Source organism: Accipiter gentilis, chromosome 9 (genome assembly GCF_929443795.1).
Source record: "Accipiter gentilis chromosome 9, bAccGen1.1, whole genome shotgun sequence".
Classification (NCBI taxonomy): domain Eukaryota; kingdom Metazoa; phylum Chordata; class Aves; order Accipitriformes; family Accipitridae; genus Astur; species Astur gentilis.
Window position 1 is genome coordinate 15,683,854 of NC_064888.1, and position 12,580 is coordinate 15,696,433.

The following is a 12,580-nucleotide window of genomic DNA, read 5'->3' on the forward strand; positions in this document are numbered from 1 at the left end:
AGCAGCGATGCAGGTATTCCAAATACCTAAGAGGCTGCTGCAGCTATTACAGATAAGAAGTTATGCCACAGAAATTATGTTTCTAGAGGGGCATCTCATAGGTAAACAGCAGTAATTTAGAACTGACTCCCAGTGTCTTCATCAGTAAAACATTTCAAGGGCAATACTCAAGAGAAACCTATAGGGACTGTTTGATACTGGGCAGGATGTTCTACTATTAGGTAGAATATTGGGTAATCTGGTATTGCCAGAAAAGCTGGTATTTAGGTTTAGCAGAAGAAAGTATTTATTTTTTCACATGTGACAGAGTTTCAGTGGAAAACTGCCATGAAAGAAAAGAGTTGTGCCTACCTTATCTACTAATGTAGCACACAGTCCCTGTGAGATAGAACAGTGCATTCATCCTTACTTTATAGACTCTAGGGGAACAGAAGCTAAAAGGTTGGATGAGAATCAGGCATCTAAAAACTACAAAAGTACACCTAAGAGAGTGTATACACTGCACCACACTTTCTCTGCAGACTGGCCACTAATTTCACCTTGGCTTCTGCAAAGCTTCTCCGAAGTATAAAAATAAGTTATTTTAGAACAGCAGGTTTTCGGTTTTGGGTTTTTTTTAAAGTGTGTTTACAATCAATCATTTCATAAGCAACTGAGAAAAGAAGCAATCCAGGTACTCTGAAAAGTCAGTGATACTATATTAGTTATACTACAAAAAAGGACTTTATTCTCAAGGGCTATGATAAAAGGCATAGCATTTGCATGGTTTTCCCATAACTACGACACAAATAAGGAAAAAAACCCCAACCTCAAACCAAAAGTGATTTCCAGATGAATTCACACATGCAAATGCACTGGTACAAAGATGTCCCTAAACTCCATTCTAACACAAAAGTTCAAGTTACTTATGCTACCATGGAATCTAGGTACAAGGAATTTAGCCTCACCTGCACTCTTACAATCCTTTACTAACACAAGTGCCCTACATTAAAAACAATTTATACTCTTTGTGATTGGGAAAGAAAGCCTTGAAAAAAACTCCCAGAAACATAAAGCATGAAATTAATGTTTAATCCTGTCTACACTTACTCTTCAGCTTTTGCCTTGACCTAGGGTCTGCAGACAAGAAATACAAATACTGCTCCTCTACATAATTTGGTAATCAAAAGCTTCACATCTTAAGCTTCTTCTAGTGTCCTTTAATGCTCACATTTTCCCTACATTAACATAAGTGCTTTGTGATCCTCACCTGATGTAAGGCGGTATAGGACATTCTCCCATCTGTGGCTACACTCACCATCCAATTGTTTTGTATATAATACGTTTCCAACCACACTTACAAAAACAGAACATCAGTGAAATGTTTTCAACCTCAAGAAAAGCCAGTTGTATTTAAATAAACAGTAGGAAAATGTCTGGTGAGAGACATGTAGAAGTTTATCTCTAGGGCACAACTTGAGGTTTGAAAGCAAGCCCACTTGATCTGAGCACAGATTTGAAGATGGAAGCCTCACTTCACTATGCACCAGGCAATAGTGAAGACAAAACCCAAGTTTATTTAGTATTTGCTGTAATTACAGATCCCCTGTTGTCTGTAGTGCTGTTCAGTGCATGAAACAGTGTAGCTACCTCCATCAACGGTAAGAAGCATTTCAATTAACAAATCTGTCATGCGGTACAACTGTACAGGCTGCCACTCTTATGGACTGGGCTGAGACTCACCTATGAGAGAGGGTAGGTTTCATGGAGCTCATAGAGTTCATGGGGGGTTGCATGGGCAGCTTCCCTGGAGGATCGTTCTGCCGGCTTTTCTGGTGGCGAAGCAGCAAGAGCCGACCCAGCTCCTCACACCACGACGAAAGCAGCGCTGCGCAAACAGAACACAATGACAGTAAGTGCACAACTGAAGAACCGCACAGCTGAATGCAGATGCAAGTACTGTAACAGGAGTCACAATCTGAACAGACAAACCCCAGGAGTTAAAAGCTTGTCCACGAACCACCATTCACATTATTATCCTATCAAACTGAGTCTGTAATTGCCCTACACTATCATTATAATGTTTTTACACAAGTTAACAAACACTCTGCACAGCCCGGGAGGCACAAGAGGACTTGTCTGAGCTGACTGGCACAGAGATGAAGAATGGATGAGGCACAAGGACATGGGATAGCTGTTGTGAGTGAAAAAAGACAGAGAAGAACTCATTTCACACTAATAGAAACGTAACAAAAACATATAGAAGACATCATTCACAGAGGGGAGCAAAGAACAACAAGATCTCTTTTCTGTTTGGCTATTTTTGTGCAAAAGATTAATCGGAGAGGCATGAAGAGAAGCCCATGCCCAGAAATTAATTTTCAAAACTGCTATCAGCTACCAGTTTTGAATAAACAGGAGAATATGGCCACACTGATGTATGGATACAAAGTTAGGCACTTAAGCCTGTATTTGATCCAGCACAGCCCCTAAATGGGTATTTCCATTATGTGCCTAATCTTCTGGTCAATGAGGGTAATTCTGTGCTTACAGGAAAATCACGCTTATAAACTATGAAGATGCAGAGATTTCCTAGAGAGATGAAAAGCTTGCAATGCCCTCTGAAAACATGAAAGTGGCCATTATCTCTGAAAACATGGCCTCTCTCTTATGCACCCACACTCAGAAAACACCAGACCCTGTTACAGAAACCACCTACTTTGCAGTAAGCAGAGCCCCAGAAAGTGACTGCGGGTGAAATCTGGCTCCCATGAGCGCACTCAGCCAAGACATCCCACTGAAGCCTTCAGCAACACCCGATAGAGCCTCAGAGCTGCCTTTTTAATTCCAGCATCAGAAGTGGCTCTGGTAAAAAGTCACCAAGGTATGACACGGTGAAGAGTTTCACCAGAATGAAGTGCAAACTAATTGCAAAATTCTGCAGTTGAAGAAACATTCTCAAGTGGAAGTGCTTGGGGTTTTTCCTTCTTTAAAGAATGCTTTATAAAACCCTCAGAACAAAAAATGCTTTGTATTTAATTTTTAACTAAGTGCTCTCCTGAGGTTTTATGAACCGAACACAAATCAACAGATTGCACAAGTAGGTGAGAACCAGAAAACTACTCAAAACCCAAGCTGCCGCAGCGGTTTAGAGTTAGAGAGCTCAAGATGTAATTTTAGGCTTGCTGGTTTAAAAGAGACAAGTGCAGAATTCTCTCAATTTGAGGCTTTTATTTTTCAGTTCTTGTTTTTCTAATGGTTGTCTTTTCACCAAATAGCATAATCGTAAGCAGTAGCAAACTATCATTTCAGAGTACACCACCTTCTTTTTACAGTACCTACTCACAGGTACTGTTAACACAGAACAAATTCCAAAGAGACTAATTGTAAAGTCATATATGGGGGGGCGGGGGAGAAGGAACCTGCTTTGCCAAGAATACCCACAGATATGATTTTTCAGTACAGAAAACAATTGGAATTTCTCAAATTTAATGGCCACACAAGTAAAATACTTAAAGCCCAGGCCATTCTTGTGAACTAGTCGCACATTTGGACAAAGGAGAGGTGGGAATTTCATTGCATTTATCAAGTGGAAGGTCAAGAGCGGTGTGTAGGGAGGCATTTTAGAGCTCTGCTGTGACGAAAAGGGGACACCGCTCCTTTATGTAACTAAATATGGTCATTCAGAAATTGTCAGCCTCACATGTAGCCTACAGAAAGCGTTCCCCAGAGCTCTGAAACGTTCCAGCAACGAGTGTCAGTCTAAGCCGCTTCTCTATTAGCCAAGGAATCTGTCAACAAGCATTTGATCAAATTATACTCACCTTTTATCCCTGGCATATCATTACTAATGTGCCAGTGACAAAGGCCCCCCTCCCCCTTTTCCAGCCGCCTGGAGATACAAATCCCTGCCTTGTAGGGTTTCTTCCCGCACACCATGGCCACTTGAGCTCTGAGAAACATGAAGTATTCTGCTGAACGCTAAACGCAGCCGTCTCACAGTAATAGTGGATGCCGAGCACTTCCACAGCTGAGCGTAATTACTACAGCATCAAATGGAAATCGTCCATCTTAAATGAGGCTTTGATGGGAGGAGGGTGCTGCTCCTTCTGCACACCTATATGCACTTGACAAATAAGATAAAAGCAACAACCCAACGGGTCTGAGGGCACGCATCTGCAAACAAAAGCCAAACCTGCTTGGGAAAAAAGCAGAGAACTCCAGGAAAGGGAATATGCCAATGAGAGAGCATTGCTTTGGCGAGGCGAAGATAAGAAAAGATCTTAATGAGTTATTACTACCACCAATATCCAATACACACATTTATAAAAGTGAAATGTAAACCATTAAAGAACAAAGAGGTCCTGAAGATAAGCTGGACAGTTTCATTCTACAAGTTATCTGGAGAGGACTCATGTTTTTAGAAACTAAGAGACTGAAGGTATAAAACGTAGCAAATTTACTCATCCCTATCACAGCAGTCATTACGGATAGGTTTAACCTTTCCTCCCCCAGAACATTTCGACTCATGTACCGTGTATAATAATTGCTCTTTTCCCTGAGTCGGTGTTTGTGCATGGAATGAAAACAGAGCTGTTACCAGTCCCCCTCTATCATGCTCAGCAGGAGCAAGAACCCTCTAAAGGAATCTGCTCTCCTCTGCTGGAAATGCTGGGGCAGCCTCCCATGTCCCCTGCCCCATCCACCTCCACTGCTCTGCTCTCCGCTTGGTAAGATGAATATATACCCCACACGCACATCTGGTACAGCTGGCTTCTGGAGAACATCACTTCCTGGGCTATTCAAGCAAGATGAAACAAACTCAAAATGAATTTACAGATTACACTATTCATCTTTAGTGTACTTAGTTACTGCTTTTTATGCTGACAGTATTAGGCGCATCTCAACTCATTTACACTCAAAGCACGAGAAATTCAGTACCCTACTATAATGAACAGATAAAGCAGCAAGCACAAAGGACAGCTACAGATGGTGCCAACAGTCAGTCTCTCCCTCTCATAGCACAGCCAAGCAGCTGCTTTTTCTCCCCCCCCTCTGCCCCTCCTCCTTGTACAACAGGAGCACAGATTTTGCAGATGGACCATCCACACCGTCTCTCGCAGCCTCTTGCTGCGGCAGTTTAATGATCAGATTTAAATCGTGTTCCTGTGCTGCATTGCTACAATGTCCCTTGCATATAATGATGTGGCTTTCCTGCTAAAGTTGAAGTCAACTGTTGCAATGGGAAGAAAGGAAAAATCCTTAAACATGCACCCCCCTCTGCCCCTGTATGCAGCCCAGGTGTAAAATACAACCTGCGTAATACACCAGAATTGATGTGCTCAACCCCTGTTCAGTCACAGGGCTCTGCCATTTCATGCCAAAAGATGCAAAATAATGGCAATCAAATGACATGCTGACAATTTAAGTGTATTCACACATTATTTGGCTTAAAGGGACACACTCTGGGATGATTGGTGCAGTATTTGACCTACTTTTTTCCATCTGCAAAACCTGTATCATTCTTAATGGGATTGTGTTTTACTTTAAGCGTTGATGCATTTTCATAGGAATAAATCAATACTGATTTGCTAACAATGACTGCATTAGGAAACCAACACAGAAATGAGCAGTCTCACCTTTCACATCTGTGAAATAGAAAAACAGGAAGATTTAAAAATAAGAGAAATTTCAATTGCGAGTAGCCCAAGGGGTTTCTCTAAGGAAGCAAGAGAAAAAAACCGTTCAGAGATATTCAGCTTGCTGCCACCCAGTCCCATTTTTGTTTCTCCTTTCTCTGAAGGGGACCAGACGTTGCAAGAGTGTGTCTCAGCACAGAACGTGACTGACCTCTCCTTAAAATACTCAGAAATACTCCCACACACCCAGAGTTGGCCACACCTTACGTCTTTCTGGATGCCTCCAATAGTTTTAAACACTTTCATTGAAAAAAATCGTAAGATATCACAACGTATCCACACTGGGATCCTGGGGACAAGGAGAGAGAAGGGGGCTGGAAGGCAAAGATACCCCTCCCCTCCCCCCTCCCCCCCCATCCTGAGTCACATTTCAAGCATTTCTCTGCAACCACAGAGCTAAGCCTTGCTTGAAAGAGAAAGGAAGCAATTGTTATTTAATCCCCTGCCTCTAGGAGCCAGGTCTTTAGGAACGTGCCAAATACCACAAGATTTGTGACACAATTATTAGGACTGGCCACATCCCCTGGTACTGTTTCTTTCCTGCGAGGGCCCTTTTGTGCCGAAAACCTGCCAGGCAGTACAGAAACAAAGGCCTCTGCTGCCCGCTCCATGGCACCTTCCTGTCCCTCAGAGCCATGCATGCCTGTCACCCAGCAGCAGCATCACAACCACTTAAGAAGTGCCAGGTCCTTCCATTAGGAACACCAAGGAGTTCAAGCTGGGGGAAGCCATGGATCATACCCAGGCTGCCCACGCCACTTCTTTCTTCTTGACAACAAATGGTGCCGGTATACTTGCAACAATTACGTGATGGATGCTGATGGACACAGCTCAAAGGATAGTTTATAGCCATAGCATTGAATATTGGTACAGCCCATTACAATCCCTTTTGGGCCAGGAAACGGAAAGGGGATGGAAAACAGGGTAAGCGATCAATGCTGCCCCATAGATTCACTAATGCATTTCATTAGCTGCATCCACACCAGCACCGATAGCTGCAATCCTGTTAACTGACTGATTTAACTCGGCGCGGTGCAAAGTGCCGTAGTAAGCATCTCCAGGTGAATGAGCCAGTGGGCTCCCTAGAAAGCAAAATACAGAGAAGCACGGTGCTAATCTATTTACCTATTATGATACCCTAGTATTAGTTACAGCTTATCACCTCAGTAAATCGCTGCCTCTTGTTAGGGAATGTGCTTAAAGGTGCAGCAAACTGTTATTTACAGGCAGACACTGTATTTACAGCCACAAAGACAGGTAAGGAGAGGATAGGACAACAGCTCAGTAATTTCAATGCCTTCTGCTTCCCGGGAGACTGCTGGAGGAGCACAATAGGATTACCACTTCCTTGCTGCAGTTAAGCTGCAGTAGATAGTTCAATAGGCAGACTGGCAGACCTGTATTTCTTACTCACTGCAATGAAAATATTAGGAAAAGAGGAGGAGTTTGATTCAGAGACCTATCTATTCAGCACTGTCTCACTAGTTTGGTTTTGTGTCTCAGAAGGAAAATCATTTGGCTGAAAATATATTTACAGCATAAGTAAGAAAACACAGCATTTTTTTGCAGATCATATCCATTAATTTTATATTGCTCTTAGAAACAAATTTGTATTTTTTACATGGAGAATTCCAGATAAGCGGTATACAGAGCTACCGAGGACTTTCTATCCTCTTCTGTATAGACTGCAATCTAAATACAGTTTTTATAAATCATCCAGTGAGATAATTTGGTGGGGCGGGAAGGGAAGCAGCGAAGAGAAGAGAAGGAGAGGAGAGGAAATAACTATTGTCTTGGTTATTTAAGAATGTTATTCCTTCTACACAGAAAAATGGAGACTAGATATTGTTTGGAAAAATATATTAAAAATGTTAACCACCTAATGCTCAATGTGCTGTAATATTAGACAAATAACTTCAATTGCATTAGAAGGATGGAATCTTTGTCCACAATTTTGGGAAGCAGTAAATTGGATGTCCTCCTCGTGTTTTAAAAGCCATTTTGCTTTTAAAGAGCTGGGGAAAAAAGAGAGGGAGAAACTGGTCACCACAAACTGTTTCAAGGATTGATTTTCCTGCAGCTCTCCTCCTCACACACTCCAGCAGAGCCTGGCAATGGCTGGCTAGCCTGTCGGACAGTCAGTCCAGGCAGGAAAGCAAGGCCATAAAGGAAATAGGATGTAACTATCCGTTAGGAGAAATTCAGAGTATGCGTGTTTGCCCCTCCTCTTCAGTTCTTTCAAGGTGCCGCTACATGTCCTAACCCTGTGACAGGCAAGCCCTACCCCTGTCATTACACAAGCTTCTGCTCTGTATCTGCCTCAAAGCCGAGAGCACAAAAGGAGTATGTATAATACCAACTACAAAGCCGAAGTAGTCATTTCACAGCAGCCTGGCTGTTCAAGATGGACTCGCAATGGTTCCCAGGGAGTCCACCCCTCCACCCAGGCCTACCTCTGGCTGCCAGCAGATGCCCACTCCTCAAGCAGGGGCACAGGGCACAGGGCACAGAGCCAGGGCTTGCTCCCAGGTGTTTGCTCCAACTTGTCCCGGGACGCTTACACCCCAGCTGGCTGCTTTTTTTCCAGCAGCTGAGGACTCTGCTTGCTGTTCTCCGTCAGGCAAAATCAGTGATGTTAGCTTAAACAGTCCAAGTAAACAAGCTCAATTAAACTGACTGGTTTTATATGAAGTTGAAAGTACCAACGCAAACTTGCTCCACTAGTAGAGCAGTGAGGAGAACAAGTTGTATCTTTGGTACCACCTCCAAATGCACACAGGTGTAAAAAGTGCTAGTCCCAGCGACTGCACAGCAAACTGTGTGGAACTGAATTCCCCAGCAGAGCAAAGGGGGTGGCTGGCTCAAACCCTGCTTTGGGAGGCATGAACCACCCCGCTAATTGCAACAGGAACACAAAGTCAACAGCCACGGTTCAACATTGTCAAATGGTATGATACGTGTTTCTACCACTAATATCCAAGTAATGTCCTTTATCACCAATGCCTCCTTCATTACTATGGCTACAGCTGTGTCCTGCAGAAATACCCAGCTTTGCCCCACTAGGATCTATAATGCCGTTATGTATTATCATTAAAAAGCCAAACACCACACAGGTTTGTAGCAAAATAGGTAACACGGGGAATGCCTAATTAAACTGAATGTAATATCAAATTAATTAACAGAGGTTTTACTCAATACAACCCTTACTGCAAACCTGAGAGTTATCCAGCATGTGCTTTCAAGGATGCTGCACAGGAGTGAACCATGTACAAGTCTGGTCTTGAATATGGGTCCAGCTTGCCTCGGCATATCTTCAGCTCTCCACAAATACCTTTCAAGACATATATATATATAGGCTTCCCCAAAAGCTCTTGCCAATTGGAATATTACAGGCTGAAGACACGGATTTGAATACTGCTATCCTCATCCCATGACTTCAGTGGAACTGGGATTCCCCAATTTCCTTCTACACTTGCCAAAACTTGGCAGAGCATCTTACCAGATTCACTACATTAACTTTGAAGTAATACATTACAAAACATAGCAACAATGGCTCAATTTGGCAAGCACAAAACACTCTGTACAGATCCAGATAAAATACGTAAGCATCTCATTTAGGCTTAGCTATACCCATGTTGCTACATCTGAAAACATGCCCCATTAAAAAAAAGACGACAAAGCTGGTGAAGGGCCACCAGCAAGTGAATTTTGGATATGGCTTTCCAAAGGAAATGCACTCCAATAGCATTAGGCTGCTTGTTTTCTTACTCATCCAATTGTTGGTTTCAGCGCTTAGATTTCAAACAACAGTGTCTTTCATTACTGCTATATGCTTTTATTTGGTAATGCCAGTTCTAGTCATCAACAGATTTCACACATAATACAGGCATCTGAAAAATGGAAGTAACTCACTTTAACCCATCTTTGCCTACATTCAAACTGGTGACCTGTAGGTGAGACGCTCAGTTTCACTTAATCCATCCTGAGCCCTCCAATTACTGCTGTAAACAACTCCTGAGCTAACACTACCACTAACACCCAAAAGTGCTAGAAAAAAATACCAAAGGCATTTAACCAGAGTTTGAACACAGGGAATCCATGAACAAATCAGTATGGCAATGAAAGTCTGGAAAAGGGAATATCTAGTGGTTGTCTTCAAAAAAGGGAAAGGAGTAACTGCAGAACTGGAGGTTCAGTTTCCTACTGGGGAAAAATAACCCAAACTATTCAAAAGGACCAAGAGGAAGGTAAAAAATGAGTAACAACCAAAATGGATTTGTCAGGAACAAATTACACCCCACTTCCGTACTTTCTTTATGCTAGCAGACAAGAGACCTCGAGAACAGATTAGTTTGATTTTAGTGAGGCTTCAGTTCTGCTTTACATGACATTCTTGCAAATATACATGGGAAATAAGTCTAGCTGAACACAACACAAAATGGCTGGAAACTTAAGCTTACCAAACTATTAAACCAATGATCAGTAATAGAAACAAGCATTATCGGATGGGTTTTTGCAGGAGCTTGTTCTGGATCTGAAATTACTGAATGCTTCATTTATGGGTATCTGTGATGCAGATGGATAAAGGGCTAAAATATGTTCTTAGTCAAGGTACAGATGGCACAAGCTGGAAAGAAGCATCAGTTCACTGCAGAAATTTGGTGTTGGCATCATCTTGAAAAGCTGGAGAAATGGTCTGAAACTATGTCCAACCGGGACAAGTACAAAGTACGACACTGTCCACCTTCCCAACAACAGGGTGAGAACCACCTCCGAAGGCAGGAATTCTTGGAAGTGGAGCAGAAGGCAGTAGCTGTGCAGTGGCTGAGCCGTGACATGCTGCTGCAGAGAACTCAACCAGCCTCCTCAGCCGCATGAGTGGAAGCCAAGTCTGAAAGATGCACAGTTCTCCTTTCACTCTAACCCACCACAATGTGCAGCCACAGAAGGGGGAGAGAAGTCATCAGAATAATTAGGAAAAAAAGTATCACTATAACCTGCAAGAAAAGATTGCATGGAGTAGGGCTTTTGGTGGTTTTGGTTTGGTGTTTTTTTGTTTGTTTTTTTTTGAAGAGGGAAGATTGACAGCAGTATTCCAATCTACTGAGTAACAAAGCATTATCCATATAACACAGTAAAAACACCAAAATATAATACACAAACAGATAGAAAAGACACAGGCTAGGTATTAGGAGCACCCTAATGATCCTAAATACCCTAAAGGGGTAAGTTGAAGAGTTTCTGTGAATGGAGATGCTGTGGAAAGGTCAGATAAATATCCAGCAAGAATGGTATTAGGGTTTCTTCAGGCAAGGGAGCATAGCATATATGACTTTTTGAGCTATTTTACAATGAAATGAATCTATGATTGTGAACACAGGAATTTCAACCAAACAGCCTGCATCGGAAAAATATTTAAATCTGGCTTCTATTTATAATTATTACAAAAAGACAAGAAATGTAAAAAATACTTAACATCTCAGTTACAGAGTGGGGTGTTCCTGCAGAGACTGCTGAAGTGGCAATCCAGCTACATGGCTTGCTGGCTAAGTTTTGAAGATGAAAGAAACCAAGAGCAGGTGATGTGCTGCTGAAGGTCACACCATTTGTGACAGAACGAGTCCCAGAACAGAGATGATCATACACCTTCCTCTCTTTGCAAGGAAAAACCACAACCACCACATCAAGGGGTTACTGCTCTGTGCCCGCAGTCTCTGTGCCTGCCATGGAACATTTTCAAACAGCAACTGTAAAACATCTGGAGAGGCTTTCAAGGAGGAAAAAAAAAAAATTACAAAACCCACACAACCAAAATTTATAGCAGAAACGTGTTTCCAAAGTTAACATTCTCAGAACTTCTGAGAAGGACCAAAAGCTATTTTAGGAACTTTTGCTTCTTGGTTCTGCGGTCTCACTCTTTGCTTTAATTTTACATTATTTTACATTTTTATGGGAAAAGAATGTTTTATCAGGTGTCATCAGAATTTTTTTATTTTTTGTACGATTAGTGTAATACAGCCTTTGCCAACTTCTCTTTAAGTGCTGAAGGAAAAAAATAAAATGTTAAGTTTTTGAAGTTGGGGGTTGCAGGACCATTTTTCACACTATACAAACTTCATACTTGCACAGAACTGAGCTGACAGCACTTTGACCCTATCCTTGCATCTTGTTTTTCACTCTGAAAGAAAAATTACAACTATGTATAAAATAATCTCTATGTGCCGAGCATGAAAACAGTTAAGGACATCAGCAAAGAGAAACTCAGCCTACAGGAGTTTTTAACTTACTTATTTCTGTTTGAACAATGCCGAGCAGACAGACATGCACATGCACTGCAATTTCAAGGCAGCGACATTTCCCATCTCACTGCCCAGTTAATGCGTTAAGTTTTCTAACAAAGTGTGATGATTTTGGCTGGGATAGAGTTAATTTTCTTCATAGTAGCTGGTATGGGGCTATGCTTTGGATCTGTGCTGGAAGCAGTGTTGATAACACAGAGGGATGTTTCGGTTACTGCTGAGCAGCGCTTACCCAGAGCCAAGGGCTTTTCTGCTCCTCACCCCACCCCACCAGCGAGCAGCCTGGGGGGGCACAAGGAGTTGGGAGGGGACACAGCCGGGACAGCTGACCCCAACTGACCAGAGGGATATTCCAGACCGTATGACGTCACGCTCAGCACATAAAGCTGGGGGAAGAAGGAGGAAGGGGGGGACATTCAGAGTGATGGCATTTGTCTCCCCAAGCAACTGTTACACTTGATGGAGTCCTGTTTTCCTGGAGATGGTTGAACACCTGCCTGCCGATGGGAAGCGGTGAATGAATTCCTTGTTTTGCTTTGCCTGCGTGTGCGGCTTTTGCTTTACCTATTAAAATGTCTTTATCTCAACCCATGAGTTTTCTCA

The 12,580-nt window shown here is 42.4% G+C and overlaps 1 protein-coding gene across 17 annotated transcripts in view; it reads right to left on the minus strand.

The window, feature by feature from the left end:
* Positions 1-12,580, minus strand: part of ZMIZ1 (zinc finger MIZ-type containing 1) — a 362,912-nt gene that overhangs the window by 52,498 nt on the left and 297,834 nt on the right. For all 17 annotated transcript variants that reach the window (XR_007507221.1, XM_049809830.1, XM_049809846.1 and 14 more), the window contains one exon: positions 1,723-1,867. Coding sequence is in view for 16 of the 17 variants with exons in the window: in XM_049809830.1 (XP_049665787.1) it covers positions 1,723-1,867 (145 nt within the window). In the remaining variant the exon portion in view is untranslated. The remainder of the gene's footprint in view (positions 1-1,722; positions 1,868-12,580) is intronic.